The following is a 21,068-nucleotide window of genomic DNA, read 5'->3' as shown; positions in this document are numbered from 1 at the left end:
ATTTATGTTATGATTAACAATAATGGAAACCATCATCTTTCACCTAAACAATTTAAAATGTATATTCTAAGCAATAAAGTCATGTAAACATGTATTTTTAGACCAATGCTCAGATGATACAATAGGAAAAGGAATTTAATAGCATTTTCTGTTGAACCTACCTCCACTTTCTCTGTTAGCAGCTCTTTGCAGGGTGTCTAAGTGCTGGGACAGTTCAGGAAGCTTCATTCGTAAAAGATCTCGGAAAACAGCCATATCCACAGAGAGCGCACGGAGATTATTGACAAAATAGCTATCAGGAAGCACCTTATCAATTAGGTAAATCATGATCTGTGGGGAAAAAGAAATATAAACATGTAGGACTTGAAGAGCCAGTTATTTCCTAGGAATAACAGAAAAAAGATATAGAATTTTAAAGTTCTCCGTTCACGACATAATGGCTTGGAGCCAGTGGCAACACATGCCTCTGATATCTCCATTTACATGGGGAGAAAACATTATAATTTTAAGCATCCACGGGTATTCTAGGTATCCACAAGCAATCAAGGTGCAAATGCCTCTTGAAGCTGTCCAGAATTTATGAACCATTAATGACCAAAATCAATGTCACAGTAAGATACGCCCAAATTGGAACCACTACTCAAACCAAAGGCAACTTTTGGCACTGCTGATGTTGTACGTGTTTATGAGATTTCCCACACTGTTGGAAAGTTCCACTGTCCCTTCTCTGGTTAACTGCCACAACTAGAAGACTGATCTTCTACATCATCTTTTTTTCCCCTTTCCAAAATGCAAGATACTGTTCTTTAAAAGACACACTCCACACATTTTACTGTGATGTGTTACCGTGTGCTGCACTTCATCTTGTCACTTCAAAAGGTGCTAAATTAAGCAGCATAAGACATTTTAAACAGACATCTGTTTCAAGTGAGACAGCTCAACTATATGGGTGGTAACGTATTATTAACTGGATACTGTGAAACCTTTGAGAATGAAAAATGCAAAGAAATATGCAGAAGTTGATATATATCATCAGCCCAACAGAAGACACTGACCTTCACTTCGAGATCTTTTACAATCTCTATGGCCACTCTACAAACTGTATCCAGAGAGCCTGCATGCAGTCATCCCATCTGGTTCAACTCTCCATTACTCAATTGTTAAAATTTTAAACGAGCATCCTTATCTGTTTCATACAGCCTCTAATGCTTTAGAGGAGCGTGGCACCTTCATACACAGGAGACAATCCTCCTTCCAATCCCTCTCTTTTCATAAGATGCCCACCAAAACAGCTTGTAAGACACTGGACTTCTAAGAGCACCACCTTTCATAGTCTTACTGCTGCTTTTTCTCCCCCAGCTGCTTGTGACCACATACCACCATTTGTCCTTGCAACATATTTTCAGACAGTAACAGTTCCGTGTTTTAAGGCATGTACATCAGTAGTCAATATAAGCAAACCAATAGCTTTTACACATTTTTGATGGGGGGGGGGGGGGGGGGGGGAAGTTGTTTGTTTTTGTTAAATTTTAAGGATTGAAAGTCAATAGACAATCAAAACATGGTACACAAGTAAGCTGGAGTCTCATATTTTATCAGATGCATTCCCTAACCTTTGCTGAATAGTGGGACAACTCATTGTCTTTTAAAAAATGGAAGAATAATTTAATATAACAACATTAACTTATAACTATGCTATTTGTGTTTTCATTAATTTCTTACGACATAAATTATAAATCCCTACCTTAAAGAAACCATTTTATAAAGGATTTTGCTCCCTTCCCGGAGTAGCATTACTTCAGAAATCTCAGATATATGAGAGCACAGGAAAGAACAAAAATCTTTTTGCAACACTGAAGTCCATTCTATTTCATTGGCATGAGAATTATTTTGAGAATGCTTTTTTAAAAAAGCAGCTTCATGTATTTACCAGTTTGCAATAGATCCTTTCTTCATGACGCATCTCTACATATTTATTTTTATTATTTGACTTTGTAATATTTCCCCACAATAATGTCCAGGGAAAAAAATGTTTAAAGTTTCAATATCTATGAGACTTTTATGCGTACTTTGATAGTTTCTACACATGCAAACTACGATTTTCTTGCTTACCATAATTTCAGTAGGTAAATTTTGAGGTGTCTTCAGGGATTTAATTTAAACACGTTTACCTTAACTAGTGAAGACTCAAGCACTGCTGGCTGGGCATTTACTGAAGCTACTATGTTGGGTCCCGTGCTGTTAAAGCCCCATGATGTCCAGCTGTTTCCCAGCCACTGGGAGACACTTCCCAAACACAGAGCTTTTGTATACAACATCCTTCCCAGAAAGGGGACCTGACTGGTGAGCCCTGAGAATCCCCTTGTTCCCTTAACTCCTAGACTCCACAATAACCCAAACATAGGTTCCCCATAGCTTCAATCCTGAGGACAGCTTTACAGGCAACAGGCTCTACAGCTGTTCCAAAGTCACTCATCACTTGTTTTAGACAGCACAGTGACTACAAAACAGCCACATGCTAACCTCCAACTCTTTTTTTTTTTTTTTTTTTCTTCTTCTCCTCTAACCCTGTTCCTTTTTGACTTTTTTTTTTTTCTTTCCCTTTTCTCTCTTTTCTCAGGAAATTCCAACCCTGCAAAGCCCCTGCACTAAGCTTGGAAAAAAAAATTTACTTTCTTTTCCATTCTTATTTTTGCCATGTAAGACCCATTTCAGTGATAACCAGCCTTCAGTGCTTTACCTCCCCAGAGTGGTCTGGTGCCGTTCCTTTGTCTCCCTAGCACAAGGAGCCTGACACCGTTCACAGTAAAAGACAATCCAATGATATAAGGATGCATACAGATCTTATAATTAATTTGGACTTCCTAAACCCTGGGCAATTGTATTTCCTATATTATCATAATGCATTTTAAGAGCTTCTGGGCAGTGTAAGATCACAATAAAGTGTGACAAATTCTAGTTAAAAATACTGAGTTTTTAGCAAGTTTTTAGCAAGCACTATTGAAAGGAAATTTACTGTCTGATATAAAGTAGGTATATTATGGTATTTTCTTCCTATTACAGGCAGCTCTCTAGAATGAAGTATTAAACACCAGCTAGCTGGACTCTACTACCACAAGCTTTATATTGTAGGAGCTCTGAGTAAATTTAAGTACTCACCATATTTAAATCATTGTCTAAGGCAAAACAAACAGCACAGTATCTCAAAAGTCACAGTCACCTTTTACTAATTTGACTGCAACTCACACATATGAGCAAGTTTACTTAAGGAAATTTGCACATGATCTTGGCAAACCTTAAACCATGTTCTGCGATCCTGTATTTCTATTCGCTGACATATTAATAATTTCATGAAGCTTTCTTTCAATTAGAATGGAAAAGGTCTACAAAAAAGTATGACTAATGTAGCCCAGAAAGTAGCTTCAAGGTGATTTACTTTCATTTTAAATATTTATTTTGTGTTTTCCTAGAATTTGCTTTAAAATGCAGCGGTTTTATTAACTGCCTCACACACTACTGCCACGCAAGAGGTTGATAATGGAATCTGAAAGTTTTGGCCTCCTATGGCGTTTGGAAGCAGACCTGGGATCATGGGATAAGATATTCTAAAGTCAGTAGCAGTGTTCCCGTTTATTTTTATTATGGCCAAGCCTTCATTAGTTTCTGTTTGAAAAAAAAAATTAACACTGGTAACATTCAAAATGCTCATTTTAGCTCAGACAGGTTAACAAACAATCCAGACATAAATCAGTTGAGTCCTGCTCTTTTAGGCTGTCTACAAAATTCAAACACTAATTTATTCTAGAGTTCACTAACTAAAAGCCATCTTCAACACTGAAAAAAAATATTTTACTCACTTTCAGGGCATCCCCTTCATTGCCCTCCATTACTTCCAGAATAAGTGCAGCTAGTATGTTAAATCCTTGACAATAGCCAACAGATTTATTCCACCTGGCATAAGCCAGCAGAACACGTTTTAATACCACTCGATCTTGCTCTGCCTCCTGGCCACAGTAAGAACTGCAACCAGTTCGGTGAAGGTCCTTTAAAGAGAAAGAAGAAAAAAAAAAGAAAGAAAGAAAAAAAGACAAGAACGGACAGAAAAGATGTACATTTTCCTTCCCACTTTGGTTCTCCCACCTGTCTCAGTTTTCCCCTCAACCTCTCAACCTCCACCCTCCCAATACAGACTCCCAAAGCTGATGACAATGTTTCTTTTTTAATCTGTAAACCCTTATCTTACAGAAGAAAAATAGGTTCAGCAAGCTCTTAAGCAAACAAGTTACCTAAAAGATGTTCATATGAAGTTGTCACGGAAGATACTAACAGATATCTAGGTTTCAAAGAGGCAAGACATAACAGCTGCTTAATTGAACAAAAAAGCGTAACTGTTTCTATAGAAGTATAAAAGAACTAATAGGCAACTAAGTTTGCAAAACAGAAAAACAGAAACAGCGTCCTTGAGATTTAAGTGATTTATAAGTAAAAGGCAAAACATACTGCAATGTTTAATATTTCATAAGTAATATCTATAAGCTTAAATTATCAAATACAGATGACAATTGTAATGATCAGGAACATAATGTATTTCACTCCCTGTACTCTAATTGAGGTGACTATAGAACACAATCTCTCCTAAATAGGTAAATAGACTGATATTTATGTCACCACAGCATTACAAATCTATTAAGCTCTTCCCTAAAACTGTCCACTGCTTTAAATATTAAACGCTAATTAGTTGAGAAATATACATTGACAAAGGTGTTTCAGTCCTGTAAAATAATTGAAAAATGCTCAATTGCTGTGGTATAAAATATACTTTTTAATCCCACCAAACATTTGTGTTTATTTAGAGAAGAGGAAAAAAACCCACCCACTTATGTTCCTTTGACTCCATTAAACTCCAGTCTTTCTTTCAAAGTAAACAAGTAGAAATTGAGCAAAAAAAAAACCCAGTAATAGCAACTTTTTTCCCAGCTAACACTAACCAGACCAGTGCAGAAGAAGGACCAAAGCACCTGAAGAAATAATTTTGGTGAGCCAAAAGAAATTAAGATGTAATTTTTGCCACAGCACTTATAGAGAACAAAATAAATCCGAATTCCATCAATTAAAAAGAAAAAAAAATCAAATTTTCATTAAAAAAATTAAATAGAATAATAAATGAGGTGGCTACCTTTACTATCTGGATGCCCATGGAGTCATCATCAGGATTACTTCTTTCATTGAATGTGAAACGCATGGTTTTATCCCAGTCAATGGCTATACTGTGTAAGTACTGATCAGCTAGGGTCAGCCAAACCTAGAAATATACAAAGCAAGTCAACAAAATGAATTATTTCTCAGATAAAATATGAACAGCTTTGATATATATACTGTTAGATAAACCTCATCAGTTTCACCCATATGTGATCTGCTGTTAGACTGAAATATGCAGAAGAGGACTACATCTAAAACAATTTTTGCACAATTAAAGTAATACCTTGCTCCCTAAAACAGAAAGGAAGGAAACAGCTAGCGTTGTGTCCAGATCTGTGAACTGCTTACAAAGATGCAAGTCCATTGTCAGAAACTGAATCCACAGGGGCCCTCCAAGATGGAAGCACACTCTTCTGCAAGGACCCTCCTTGTCAGTTCAGCCCTTCTAACCTCATAACTGGCAAGGAGTTTTATAAAAGTTAACGTTGCTGCAGGCTTTCCTCAAACTCAACCATGGATCCATCTCCTGGAAACCCCACAAAAGAAACCTAGTGGCGCTTCTCTTCACCAGGGGTCTTTTCTGATCAACTTTGCAGAAGTAGTAGCATCTAGTATTAATCATTTTGGATTGATCTGAAAGTATCACTTACTCTTACAAGAGGGCTTCCTAAACTGTTGGTGCTACAGGGAGTTCTGAAAACAAATATTTTGATTCATTTTAAAGCCTAATAATTACCAGAACAGATTTATGCATGTGTATAAGACAAAGGCTGGACCTTTATTAAAAATCTGAAAAGTTCCTGCACCGTGAAAGACACATGACAGATCATACAATGGCAACAAGCAACAATAAAGGATCTTTCCCTTCAGGAAACTGAAAGAAATCATGAAAGTGAATTGATTTAAGTTTTATATCAGCCATTAACTCACTCAAGTCAGAAAAGCAATTCAGACACTTCCCACAGATTTAAACACTTAGTTGCATGATGAAGGAATTTATAGACAGCTCCCAGAATCTCATGTTTTCTGAATTTAAATGTCCCTTCCCACACTTTTGCAAAGCCACCCATGCGGAGGAATGCCGCTATTCTGCCTTCCAGCAGCCTTTGGCACTGCTGACACCCTAACTGATGTTGTTCGACTGGATTCTTTACCTCTGCCAGCCCCAGAAAACAAATGTCACATGCCACAGCAACAATGCAGATGTCACCCTGCTCCTTCTGCTGCCAGCAAAGGAGGCAATCAGCATGCTGACAACAGAAAATGCTTCCTTTATTTTGGCATCAATCTTAAACTCATTGGGAAACCAGGGAACAGCAGTGAAAATACCACATCCCTTTTCTTAACACTCTTTCTTTGGTTAGCATCATGCAGTCACATATGAGCAAACAGAGTTGGGCATTGAGTTGAGTTTTCCTTCTCATAGAAGGAAAGGAGAGATCCAAGTTAGACAATGTGGCAGAGCATACACTCAGAAAGTCTGCTGATGACACAAAACTGGGAGAAGTGGCTGTTAAGCCCAAGGGCACCTTGACAGGCTGGAGAGATGGGCTGACAAGAACCTCATGAAGTTCAACAAGGAGAAGTACAAAGTCCTGCAGCTGAAGAGGAACAACCCCAGGCACCAGTATACGCTGGGGACCACCCAGTTGGAAAGCAGCTTTGCAGAAAAGGAGCTGGGGGTCCTAGTGGATGCCGAGTTGATGATGAGACCAGACAGCCAACAGCCTCCTGGGCTGCATCAGGCAGAGCACTGCCAACAGGCTGAAGGAGGTAATCCTTCCCCTCTGCTCAGCCCTGGTGAGACACACCCAGAGTGCTGGGTCCAGTCCTGGCCTCCCCAGCACAAAAGAGATACAGAGCTACTGAAGAGAGTTCAGCAAGGGGCGGCTAGGAGGATTAAGGGACTGGAACATCTCTCCTATGAGGAAAGGCTGAGAGAGCTGGGACTGTTCAGCCTGAAGAAGAGAAGGCTCAGGGGGATCTTATCAATCTATATAAATACCTCAAGGGAGGGTACAGGCTCCTCTCAGTAGTGCCCAGTGACAGGACCAGAGACAGTGGGCACAAACTGAAACACGGGAGGTTCCGTCCAAACATCATGAAACACTTTTTTACTGGGAGGGTGACACAGATTGCCCAGAGAGGTTGTGGAGTCTCCATCCTTGGAGATACTCAAAAAGCCATCTGGACACAGTCCTGGCAACCAGCTGTAGGTAGCCCTGCTTGGGCAGGAGGGTGGACCAGATGACCTCCAAAGGTCCTTCCAACCTCAACCATTCTGTGATTCTATGACCCCTGCCACTCACGTACCATAGAAAAGCGTCTAAGCGACTTAATGGAGTGTGAGAAAAGAACATTTCGGGAAACAAAAAAGGCTGTTAGAGGGATGAAATGATTCACCGGACTTGTAGATTAAAAATAAAGTCATAGTGGTGTGAGGAAAACAATGCCACTATAAGTTTTCTATTTTCTTCCCCTCTGATTTGTAAAGATGAGCAGTTCCGTTTGGAAAGATAGCAAAAAGAAAACAGGAAAAGGAAATTAATCTGATGCGTAAAAAATATTTTGAACTAAATATATTTTACAAAGCCTACAAAAATATTCTTTTTATTAAAATTACATTTTTAAAGCTGAGATCATGTGACACAGTTTTATATAAAAGATTAATAGACGTGACTTTTTGCAGGCTAGGGAACTTCAGACATTGTTGAAGAAAGTAATAAACTTTAGCAAAACACCTCTGGACCCTTTCCTACAACACTAACTCAGTGCAATTTCCCATTAATGGTGCACTCTACCATTCTGCATCACTCCTGACTCTGAACTTCCCTAATTTAGGTAATCTGCTTTTTCCCCATCAAGTGTTTCAACGAGCATTCTTGTCAGCACTAGCATCTATCAACTCCACATTCATAAGTATGACAGCCTACAGAGCAGATTTGCTCTCCCTTCAGCTGATCTTCAGCTGCGGGGGCAGCTTCACCAATGCAATTCCGTGAGACTGACACAATGAAGCAGTAACACCTGCACCAGAACAAGTTACCCAAGCCTCAAGCAGAAAGAACCTGACTATTGAAAACACCATCTTTACCTGTCTCCTTAGTCTCTCCAGCTGCCCTGTGAGGTTATCACTGAAGAACGTAAACTACATAAAATCCCCAGTACAACTTAAACTTAAAACTTCCAAATTAAACGCTGATAATAAAGCACTGATAATATTGATGTTATTCACCTCTCCTGAGAAACCCACAGGCAACGTGTCCCACAAAGTGTACAGGCCTACCTACCTTTCTCCGCCATTCTTTCGGTATGCCTGTCGGCAATCTGGCGACTGCTTTGAGTGCATCATGCCACTAAAAGCAAAAGCATCCAAAAATGTATAAAATCCACCATTACTCTGATGCAACAGTATAGCAACATTTACGACACTGCAGACATGCACACTCATTTCATTGTACTGCACACATTTTAGAGTTTAACTACTTAATCCACTCAGAGGGAAAATATAGATTAATTACTTAATGATGTAACAAAAATATAATATTCTAGGACACAAAGACTTATGAGATAGCTGAGTAAGCAATGAAAGCCTATTGCATTTTCCAAAGACTAATGGAACAGCTCTTGATGCAATTGCAAATATTATTCTGACATTATGATGACAGATGCACTTTTGAACTAGAGCAAGTACCTTGATTGAAGAGAACCCAGTCCTTCATAAACTCATAAGAAAAATGAATCAAATTACCTGCTGAAAACCATTTTGACCTAAAGATGGTTCAAGAGTGAATTTCAATTTTGTATCAACCCCTAGAAACAAAAAGGAAAACAAAATCATAGTCATTACTTTCATTTAGCTCAGAAGGAAAAAAAAACAACCCCCAACTGAAATAAGAACACAAGATTTTAGCTACATATTTCAACAACTACATTTCAAACTGTTTCTGTGAATTCTTGTCTTCATAGTGGATTCAAGGCACGTGTTAAGTACATGGACAAAACTTTTTTAAAATGTATAATACCCTCTTTACTTTAATGATGTAGTTCGGCACAACTCATTTCACTAAAAATCATGTGTTTGCTGTTCTACAAACTGTATTTGTACACTGCAAACTATCATATTCACGCACAGAAAAAAATGTATACAGAGATAGCTTCTTTACATCTATTTCAACTTCTTGACATTAAATGACTCAAAACTAATTTCTAAGTTTAAGGTGCTAAAATTATTTTATTGCTCAGAATATCCATTTTTTTTTATGATTCCTCAGAGCATAAAGCACATTTAAGCTTAGATTTTATTTTGGCCATATGATCAAATTATTTTAGTTGTTAAAAAGTACGCCTGCTAATACCCTATAAAATGCAATATTACATAAAATACTAGGATTTCAAGTTTGGCCTACACTGGATCCTTATTGTGGCACTGGAGTATGCCCTAACACGAAGAATAGTAACACTTTCAATTTGCTTTATATCCCACATTTTGAATGTACAATTCTCTGCTCCGTAAAATGCCGCTGTCCAGAGCTTAGGTGCTGAACACCGTGTCACGTCGCATCCCCTCCCTCAAGTCTTCTGGCATAAAGACTAAAGCCCTTCTTTATTTTTCCTCTGTAATTTAATACAACAGATTACTCCATGTTTAAAATTATGTCATGCCTACCTTCTTGTCGTTCTAGAATGTCGAGCCAAGTATTTTTTAATATATATTTGAATAGCCATATATATTAATAAAAAAAAAACAACGCATTTTAATCCTGCAAGGTTTTAAGTATATAAATTCCATGCTAATCAACTCAGCAGTAATACTCAGTACTTTGGAGGACTAAGCCTGTGAGTCTGACAGAAACCCAAACTGTAGTGGCATCTGCTAGTTATGGAATGTAAAATGCCTTTCAGCATTTGCATACTGAAGCAGTGATAAGTGATTTAAAAACCTTACTGCTTGATAAATATGTATTTAAAGACAAAGCCTTCTCCTCCAAGGTTTTGGTTGGTTGTTGGTTGTTTTTTTTTCCCCTTTGGGGACGAGGGGGGGAAGGGCAGAGAATGAAAGAAAATTCACACAAAAAAAACCCCGTATGGTTTAGAATTTTAGAATTGCATCACTGAGATGTGGGGATTGGTGCTTTCATTTCCCTGCTTCTGATTTAAAAGACATGCTTGTCAGATCTAGAAATATAAAAGCTTCAAGCCATAATAGAAATGTCTTGAAAAACATTACAGGATTAAGAATTATTCCTGGAAGTAACTGTTCATTAGTATTCTTCCCCATAACTCCATGGCACTCAGCAGGGACTCCTAATAGATAAATCTTTTCATAATAATTCAAAGCAATGCCAGTAACCTACTAAGATGAAATTGTATCACGCTTGCTGTAAATGCAAAAAAGCGAGTCACATTCCCAAGCAATCTTGCAGTAAGTACTGGAAAACCCTAATACATACAAAAAGATATCATGACCAAGAACTCCTTTTGTTAAGGTAACAGATGTTGACATGCTCTACCACTGCCTTGTAGCAAGGAAGCAATAGCCTTCCGAAATAATAATGTATTTATTTTCCAACTCAGCAGCCAAATATTAAATCACTTCACAGTTTCCTAAGACTGAGAGACCCCAGTAACAACTTTGCTCTATCTTATAAATTTCATAAGAAAGATTCAAGCAGCGACAGACAATTCTGCAAAAGATCAAGCACAATAAGATATACCTCAGAATAAGGTAAAATGTATTTATCATTTCCATGAACATCATGACCCTGCAGCTCACAAAGCGGCTCAAATAACTATTGATTAAATGAAACTGAAATGAGACCCTGGAGGCTGCATCTACAAAAATTTATTAAATCATGGAAGACAATTTAGACAGGTGTGAAAATTACTAGAAATGAGAATAACATAATGTGGTAACACCAGACTACATGGCACTCTCGCTTCAGTATGGTGAGGAGCCTGTCAGCCAGGCTATGCACTGTAACCTCTAGTAGAAGCCACGGAGTCTGTGTCCCCTTATTTGTTCCCAATTAGAAATATCCCAAAATCAAATTATATGATGGTTTTGTGACAGGGGAGGGAAAGAGCCATGGAGAGTGAGCCACATACCATACAGGAATGGTTCCTCATTCCTGTCCATCTTAAAAAATTTACGTTTCCTAAACCCAAATAATTACAACCTTGTTCAATAAAAACACAGCCAGTAAGCAAGTAAAAAATGCTGCAACACAAACACTACAGACAGAGCAAGGAAAGGCTATACCCACCCAGGAACTTCCCAGGCCATCTGCAGGAAGGCAACCAGCAAGCTGGGAGCAGCGTCTCATTGCCTGTTACTTATTTCTGGGACAAGAACCATCTTGCTATGTGCAGTGTCTGCACTCTTCACTGCAATTGTCCTTGGACTTCAGAGCTTCAAGGAAATTAATGCCCATCCCTATTCCAACCTCTCTTGGTTTCCCAAACCTTCCTACCTCCATCATTCTCCTTTTCCTAACAAATCTCCCACCCCTGCACATACTTGTTTTGTTTTGTACTCAGTCCTGTCATTTTCGTCCTGTCCACTCTTGCCTGGATCATCACCAGCCTTTCCCCAGGACCTTCTTCCATACACAGTCTTTTCTCCCTTACACTTCCATCATCTGCTACATCTTACCAGCAACTCCCTTTAATTCTGCATTTGATTGGCTTCTCCCCACAAATTAACTTGGATTCTTGGCTTCTTCCCACCTCAGTACCCCACGCCCATCCAACCCTACCACAGGCTTTCTGTACCCATTTTCACTGGATTTCCCCCTTTTTGTCAACCCTTTATCTCTGGGCTGCATTCCTCTCTGTTATGCGTACCCATGCTCATTGCAGAAAAGACCCCTTGGGGCCTTATGGGAACTTTTCTTCCCAGCTCCTCTGCATGGACAGCCTGGCAGAAGTGTACCATATAGGCAGCAATAGTTTCTACTCTCGGGGACTTTAAGCGCTGTCAGTACAACTCAGCCCTTTTACATCATGCCAGCCAGGCTATAGCGTCAACATATTAAGTATCACTGCCAGTTCATACGCTTTCAACTGATGCTTCATACCTAAAAAGCGTATTAACGCGTGTAAGCGGGAATGGGTTGGGAACACATAAGAATTATTAGCTCCACAAATACAAACACACACAAAGGTACATATGTTTGGCACCAGTCAAATTTCTGAAAGGTAGGGGAATGCCAAAATAAGGCCTGTTCGATGCCCTTGCAACGAGGTCACCAGAAACCACTGCAGAAAAACTATTTAAAAGAGAAAAGGAAAGGAAAAAAAAAAAAAAAAAAAGAAAAGAAAGATAAAACCCCACAAAACCCAGTCCTGTTAGCTTTTCCATGTAAAATACATGACTCCTGACAACAAAATGCTGTAAGAGGGAAGATTATACCCCTAGGATTCCCAAACCCTAGCAGTCTCCCACTGCATGACCAAAACGTAGCACAGGACCACATAAAGAGCCAAATGAAGGGGGAAAATGTTGTGGTCAGCCAAGTACCTGGGTGAAGGAATCAAATCCCCACTCCTCAACAACATTAAACAAAAGGATGGGGCAGAGTCTGGGATTTTTTCAGGAATACTAAACCAGAGAAAAGCATAGCAAGAACATCTGTTCTGATGCACGTATGTGAGCCATAAAGCCGTAGCTTCAAACTTACGAAGCACATCACTGTAGATTCTTGGCTGCACTTAAAAGCAGTTGTTGAAACTTCTCCCATGGAAAGCCAATAAATATTTTATTGAAAACAAATGAGGAAAAAGGCCTGAAGCAGCTTCATGTGCAGTGGGAGTCCAAACATGGGGAAAAAAAATGGCAATGTAAACTACGACCTTATTGTCGCTTGTTGTTGCAGGAAGATTTTTAGCCTTGCCCTGTAATTTATCTCTAAATGTAGGTTTTCATCTGCAAAATTAGAAATAAAAGTAACATTCTGAGTAACTCTGCATGAAATCACTTTTGTCAAGAGCCAGAGCTCACTGGGATGTATCAAAGCACATCTAAAATCTGCAGACTACAAAAGTTTCTCAATACAAACAGACAGCTGATACAGACACTAAGAAAATCTGAAGGAAACTTCATTCAGCTTATTTTTAAGGGCTCATTAGGTGTCCCGTCTCCATCACTCTATGAAAGCAAGTATCCTGAATGACATCATTGTATTTACTTACATATGAACAATATGGAAACCCCAACCCAGTGGGATTTCCTAGCTTTCAGACTACAGCATTCATGGTTACACCTCCAACCATCTCCCTCCGGTCTTTGTGTGAGTATAAGTAAAAGCATGTCATTACCCAGATAACATCATTACCTGGGATATTAGAAGACTACTGTAGGAGCAGGGGTCTGTGAGAATTATGAGTCAGGAAATCTCCTTGATAACAGCAATCCCATAAACGTATGCCAGGAACATATCCGAGACCTTATCAATAATAGCATCTGAAACTCATCTCAAACACAGACGCGGTCAGCATTGTGTGCTTGATGCGCACACAGCTCATACAATGGGAAATATGTTACGTATTTTCTACGCGTTGCTCTACCTTTCAGCAGACCTCGGGCTTACATGTTTTGTAAATGCCTAGGATTAGGCAACAGCTCACCAACAGCTCACCCCCCTGGAACACATGTTGTTGGCTGACCACCCGGTCCTTAAAACATTTTGGTACTGAAGCAGGATGCAGAAAAGAAGGAAAACCCCAGGCACGGAGCCGATGCCTTCCCGCTTGGGAAAGGCATGGTTGCCAATTCAGACAACACCCTACCGCAGACAAAGGCTGGGCGGGAGGAGGGGGCTCCGGCAAGTCAAGAGCGAGCAGGTTTAGCGGGAAGGCTCTGGGTGAGGCTGCGGGGAGACCGCCGGGCCCCGGCGGCTCGGCCGTGCGGAGGGTGACAGGGACAGACCGGCGGAAAGCCCCGGGGGTGAAGGGGGGGCAGCGGAGGGGAGGGAGACAGCGGGGACCGGGCACAAAAGCGCTGCGAGGCGGCGACGCCGGGCAAGGAGACGGGAGAGCCGATGAGCAGAGCCGGGATGTGCCAGGTGAGGAGAGCAGGAGGAGCCCTCCTCGGGGAAGGGGGCAGCGCGCTATGTCCGTCTCCCCCTCCCCGCAGGGCCCGCAGACGCCTCCGGCCTCCCGCCCGCGGCCGGCCTGGCTCCCCGCCCCGCCGGGGCTGCCTCGCACCCGCCTCCGCGCGCTCCCCAGCCCGCGGCGACCTCACAGTCGCCGCTCCCCAGCCCCGGCGGGACCCCCGCCGCCACGGCCGCCGCCCGCCGTTACACCCCGCCGCGCCGCCTCACGCAGGCCGGGCCCCGCCGCAGGCTGCCCGCGTCGCAGCGGCGCGGCCATTTGCCTCGGGCCGGTGCCGGCCGCCGCCGCCCTCGGGGCGCAGGGCCTCACCCCCTCACCCTCCACCTACCCGCGGCCCTCATCGCCCTCCGGCCGCGTCCTCCGAGCCGAGCCGAGCCGACCCCGCGGGGAGGCGGCGGCCCGGGCCGCGGCCGCTTACCCCCTACACACACCCCAATCCCGCTCCCCGCTAAGCCGCTTACGGGATTGCAGCCGCCGGCTGGCCGCCCGGCCCGGGGGGAGAGCGGGTTACCTGGCTCCAAGGTGCAGAGCAGGCGCGGCGCCGTGCGGGAGATGCAGCTGCGCTTCTTGAGGACGTTGCTGAGGATGGTGCCCACCCCGCCGCCGCCGCCGCTTCCCGAGCTCTGCCGCTTCAGGCATCGCCCGCCGCGCCGCAGGGAACCCGTTAGCTTGTCCTGCCGCATGGCAGCCCCGGCCCGCCGCCGGGCGATGGCTGTCGGCCCTACCCGAATGCTCGCCCTTAGGGCGGCGGGGAAGGGGCCATGGCCGGGCGGGCAGCGGCTCTCCCGGCTAGCGGGAATCTGCAGTGCAGAGACAGCAAAGTCGAAGTGCGGGAGAGAAGAGGGAGGACAAGGAGAGGAGAAAAAAAAAAAAAAAAAAAAGGGGGGGGGGTGGGGAGGGAGAGGGGAGAGGAAAAAAAAAAAAAAAAAAAAAAAAAGAGTTGCTCCCGCCCACAATCCTAGCATCACTGCCTGAATAAACCAGCAGCCTCTCCTCCTCCTCCTCCAGCACCACCTGGGATGCAGCAGGCGGAGGGGAGCAGCGGCTCCGGTTAGAAATAAAGGCAGCGGTGGGGAAGGGCGGCAGGAGAGCAGCGCGGCCCCCGGGCTGCACACAGGTCACCCAGAGCACACCATACCCACAAGTCTCACTGCTACACGGAGCAATACTGACGTTTCTGCCGAGAATGAAACGAGCTAAACATCCAGCAAAAAGAAATTTCTCACGTGGGATTCTGGCCTCCAGCTGGACATGTGTAGATAGATAGTCCCGCCGCCCCACTCAAAAAGCTGTCCCGGAAAGGAGTCCCACAAGCGCTACCAGGCCATGGAGCAAGGGGAGAGCGATGGATGTAACAGCATCTCGGTGCCAGGGCAGGCTGGGGTCCCATCCTGTGGCCAGGGCTGCTCAGGGACAGCCCCGGCAGCAGCAAGAGCCATCAGGCTGTAGAGGTTCTGTGTTTCTGGCTCTCCAGCACAGAGACTTTGAACATCCTCAACTAAAATAACAGCCTTTTCTACAAATCTAAACTGCAACTGCACTTACTACTAATGACACACCATGTGCTAAGTAGTTAAAAGAAGCTATTCAACAGCATTTTATTAGATGCTTTTTCCAGTGCTATTTGACCTAACAGCATCTTAAAAGGGTTTGATACCGAATTTCAAACTACTGGTTTGATTGACAAGAAGCAAGAGTAATTGAAATAATGAGAGCTTTTACGATCTAAACCACTCAAAGTTTCAGTGGAAGGAGAGCAGATTTATCGCACCACATTAACCGGCCTCAAAGACAAACCTACCAGAAGTCTGAGGCTACCTGCCAACATCTTTAACTTTGAAACAACAATTTGCTCCTTTAATAAAGATGTTTTTCTCAGCCACATTACAAAGATAGGAGAAAAATGACAACACATAAACAGCAAAGCCAATTATATAAAAGATACACAATATAAAACACAATATAAAACACAGAAGCAAGCCTTTTTTTAAGATCAGTTATAAGGTATCCTTAGAAGTTACTGTTAATTTTTCAGAGAAGCATGATTTTGATCATGCCTCTTTAAATATCTGGTTTGGTTTTGGAAAAAAGTCACTACATTTGAGCTGCTAGCTTGCACTCTGAATAGATAATTAAGTCTGTGTGTCGGTGGTTCTTTTTTTAACAAAGGTGACACTTCCCTGCTGATGTAGATGATGCAAATCACTTTATTTCAGTGCCAGCTGGAGATGATGATTTAGTGGTTAAAGCATCAAATTTGAAATGAATTAATCTCCCTAGGTGTACAGATTGTACCAATGGGACTGTAATAGAAACATTTAAATACAGAAATAACCATGTAATCTCTCTAATATTATTCTCCTCTTCTTTAAGCACCATAACGCAAATAGCACCACGTTGTTCTTGGATCATTTCAAGACTGGCTAACCCAACACCACATGCCATTGCCTTGGGAGCCATAGCCAAAGTTTCAAGAAGCACTCATTATCACAGAATCATCTAGGCTGGAAGGGACCTTTAAGGTCATCAACCTAACACTGCCAAAAACCACCACTAAAACATGTCCCTCAGCACCACATCTACCACCTCCAGGGGTGGCGATTCTACTACTTCTCTGGGCAGCCTGTTCCAATGTTTGATAACCCTTTTGGGGAAGAAATTTTTCCAAATATCCAAACCCTCCCTGGGCGCAACTTGAGGCCATTTCCTCTTGTCCTATCACTTGTTACTTGGGAGAAGTACAGTGAGAATCTGTCATCCCACTAAACTGAACATAATCTTATGTTATCTTCAATTTTTAAACAATTACAAATCAGCTCCAAGAAAGACACCAATATTTAACTAATAAGGATAACCAGTTCTTGAAGTGAGAATTTGGTGTCCTTGTTACTGCTATTTCTCCTACTTGTCATTTTGTCACTCTATAAGAAAACTGGAAACAATCAGGACAATCATTGAGTGACTTGGGAAATGGCTACTTCTAAAGACCAGCATACCATTAAGGACACTTTCCTGCACGCCAATCAATTAATGCAACATTAATCTTAAGAAAAAAAAATGCAAAAATGAAGTCCAGGAGACAAAATGAAGAAGCCAAGCCATATTGATGGGTATGATGACTCACTGGATCATTAGCACAAAAGGATTTGAGAGACACGGATAAGCCTCCCATTAAGCATACGCATACATATCTTAAGAGTAAGAGCCTAGCTTTTAGAAAAGTTGGGGTTTTAACCACTGATTAGGCAAAGCCTCTAATTTGCCTGTGGCAAGACATGTCCTGCACCACTCCCTGGACTTGCAGACATCTAAGTGTGACACTGCATATCAGCAGCTTGTATAAATTTGCCACTGTTAAGTTGTAAATAGTCTTCAATGAAATTTCAGTGTATGGAACACTACAGTTCACAGACAAATCATCATAGTTTCAAGTTGGTGAAAATGCAACAAATTTGAACCCAAAGATGTTACTAGCCATCATGAATCTAGTTTGATCCACCAACTGCAGAGGTCTGCCCACATCCACAAGCCCTCACCTGCAATTACTGACAAGACAGATGACGCTCAGAAAGGATTTAAAAAAAAAAAAATTAAATATTTTGGCTATCCCAGATATTTCAGCGCTAAATATTCTGTAATAATCAGCCTGAGACTTGGCTCCCCCGCACCGCCCCGTAGTTATTTATTTCTTCCCACGCAATAGAGTCACTTTCTGAAAAACCTTACCTTCTCATTTTGTATCTCTTTGCAGTCTTACCACCACCTGCTAACTATGCCTTTTTAAGGCAGAGCATACTTCATAAGAAATACTAGTTCACATGTATAACTTGTTTGATTGTTACAATTGGCCTTATGGGGATCGGTCCTATGATCACTGCCAGGGACTGACACAGAGAAACCACTTCCATTTATCTTAAACCTCCCCGTTCATCAGCTCAATTCTCTTCTGTCCTCACTGAGACAATGAGGTAAAAGTCAGGCAGCTAGAAAGAGAAAACGAGCACAAGCAGATGGGGCAGCGATAGGAACAGCAGTAGAAACGGGGCCACAGACCAATCTTGCTATTAAAGAAATGGACACGTTTGTTTGCATGGAGCTTTAACTACCCAAACCTAGGATCAATGGAAGGCACAGTTCACTGGTTCTCTTCTGATGTGTGCAAAGACAACTGAATGTAATCAAAAGGCTAGAAATGGTAAGACATTTTCAGCTGGGTCATTGTATTTCATAAGCACCACATCTTCCTCTTTATTTCTCAGAAAAGCATATGACCTGTAATTCTGATTCACATCACAACATCCCAGTAAAACAATGAAAGTTCTGGAAGAAAGCTTGTTTGCCACCCTGCTGGACACCTGTGTTAGCAAAAATACTCAAAGCAACAGATACCCATGAAAAAAAAAACATATAATAAATATATTGTATGACAATATTGTCCTATGTTTCATCCCAAAGCATTTCAGAAATTATGTTTAGGCAGCATCAGTACACCAGCTGCTGATACAGCAAATATCAGAAAGCATGTACATATCAATAAGATAAGGGGAAAAAAACAATGTATTGCACCACAAGGCAAAACTTACTGTATTGACCACATCACAGGTCCATTGTCTGCTAAGCCCCAGAGTTTCATATACTGCCTTTAGGAACCTTCAAAATGTAACCAGAAAATGTAAACCCATTACCACTTGCCTTCAAATAGCTCTACAGAAATTAGCAAATCAAGAAATTTTAAATCTGTACCCAGCACATGTTCTGATGTACATTCCAGTTCACCATGAGCTCCCAAAGAGAAAAGATTTTACTTTCAAATTATAGTATATAAGAGAAAACACATGGAATGAAATATGTCCACTTTGGAAGGAAAAAAAGATAAGGCAGTTTTAAATTCTCCCAGGAGGCAAAACAACTTTGAATACATTTAATAAAATACATTAACCCATCTTCACCACTGAAGCACAAAATTCCTATCCCACCCAGTTCTATATGTGTTCCATTATAAAACATCCTCCCCCTGCTAAAAACATCTCCACTTTCTTCTGCTTGATCCTAAAAGCCTAAAAACAAGCATGACCCACCTGGAGTTTCACACTCCTCCAACGCACAAGATGGAGCCACCTCTGACAGCTTGAAAAGAGGCCTCTGGTTTGTTGGGTCTTTGACACTGAAGGGGCACAAGTGCTACAGCAATGCTACAGTTCGTGTCCTTGAACGTGAGAGCCCGCAAGGTGGCACAGTCCATCCCTCCTCCCACCTCAGCCTGCAAGTAGAGCATCACCTCCCGCACTGCCGGTACTGCTCTACAGGCTCTGTTACTAACTTGCTGCCTCAGACACTGCAGACAAGCAAATGCTCTGATCTACCAGCTAGCTGTAACTATCGTGTGGGCCACCAAAAGCACAGAGCCTGTAGCATTGTTTCGCATAGCCACACAGATGCATGAGTACAGGACAAAGTCTACGGGTAAGAGCGGACAGATCTGTCCACTGTGTTACAGATCTGTGTGGACAGGAGAAACGTTTTTTTGGACTAACAGATTCAGTTCTGCCACCAAGCTGGTCTCTGCTCTCAGACAAGTCAGCCACGGTTGTTTTTACTGGACAAAGAATGATTCCAGAACCAATAAAAAATGAAGTTTTGCTACTGTATTTGTGACTAGAGAAGGTTATTTTATGGACTTTCAACAAGCAGCGGTCAGGAAAATGGTGCAGCGTGTTGACACACCACAGCCTCATCAACACAGCATGAGTATTTTAAACTTTTCCATTGCATTAATCATCATTTGTATCATTTTGTACATAAATGTCAAAAAAGAGGTCAGGACCTCACTGTGTCCTATACTAGGTATCACGGACAAAAAGACCAGAGCCAATCCTTGCCTACAAAGCTATTCAGTGCAAATATAAACTACACAATGGACAGGAAATAACATCTATGATTTCCAGAAACCGAATACCAAGATTGAAATGATTAGTCTCAGGAAGCGTGAAGCAGAGCTGAGAAACAAATCCAAACACGCTCAATTCTAATCCAATGCTTCCTCTTCCTTTAGACCTCAGGCACATAGTCTTCCTATTTCCCCCTTGAAAAACTGACAACGTAGTAAGTACTCTTTAACGGTACCTTTTCTTGAAGGAAGCCTTAAACCAGCCCACTTGTTCTTGGAGACTTTAAGACAAACTAGAAGGTATCCGGGGTATTCTCTTATTAGAGAGTGCACTCTGGCCATGGGGCCTTGTTTGTAGCTAAGATGCCTGAAAGAGAATATTGGCTTCACATTATTTAGCCATATCTATTGAGGACTGATCCAGAGAACATCATTAAAATAGCACTGCTTAGTGTAGTGTATAACTTTCAACAGGAAATTAATCTGCAAGACTATTACTAATGTAAGAGCTCCTGTAAGAAGCTCACAACTGTATACATGCTACATGATCCTTCAGCTTATCACAATCAGGATTTGTCCACGAGAGACCTTCCGACTCAAGATTCTTTGTTATGATCTTTAGTATTTTTTTATCACTCTGCTCCTTCCCTCCCATGCACATTATCCACTCCTGTGTTCTGTACTACACACGTGCATACACTAGGACAGGATCGATGACTGTTGACAAAGGCAAAGAAAAAGAGAAGGTCCCTTCAATAGAGCCAGCTCTCCTTCACCTCAACATCAGCTACCCACAAACGTGTCTTGTAATTTATCTTTTGTGAGTGATGGACAGTTACACCTAGGAAGCATATTTAAAAGTTGAATA

The 21,068-nt window shown here is 41.8% G+C and overlaps 1 protein-coding gene across 1 annotated transcript in view; it reads right to left on the bottom strand.

The window, feature by feature from the left end:
* Nucleotides 1–15,152, bottom strand: part of TBC1D30 (TBC1 domain family member 30) — a 31,035-nt gene extending 15,883 nt beyond the window's left edge. Inside the window, exons 1-6 of the mRNA XM_082496169.1 lie at nt 14,825–15,152; nt 8,951–9,012; nt 8,490–8,555; nt 5,177–5,302; nt 3,858–4,043; nt 162–330 (exon numbers count right to left, since the gene is read on the bottom strand). Coding sequence (XP_082352295.1) covers nt 162–330; nt 3,858–4,043; nt 5,177–5,302; nt 8,490–8,555; nt 8,951–9,012; nt 14,825–14,996 — 781 coding nt within the window. The 5' untranslated portion in view covers nt 14,997–15,152. The remainder of the gene's footprint in view (nt 1–161; nt 331–3,857; nt 4,044–5,176; nt 5,303–8,489; nt 8,556–8,950; nt 9,013–14,824) is intronic.
* Between the last annotated feature and the right edge of the window lie 5,916 nt (nt 15,153–21,068).

Source organism: Vanellus vanellus, assembly GCF_965231255.1.
Source record: "Vanellus vanellus genome assembly, chromosome: 1".
Taxonomy (NCBI): Eukaryota; Metazoa; Chordata; class Aves; order Charadriiformes; family Charadriidae; genus Vanellus; species Vanellus vanellus.
The sequence above is the reverse complement of the archived record's forward strand: the minus strand, read 5'-3'. Positions and strand labels throughout refer to the sequence as shown.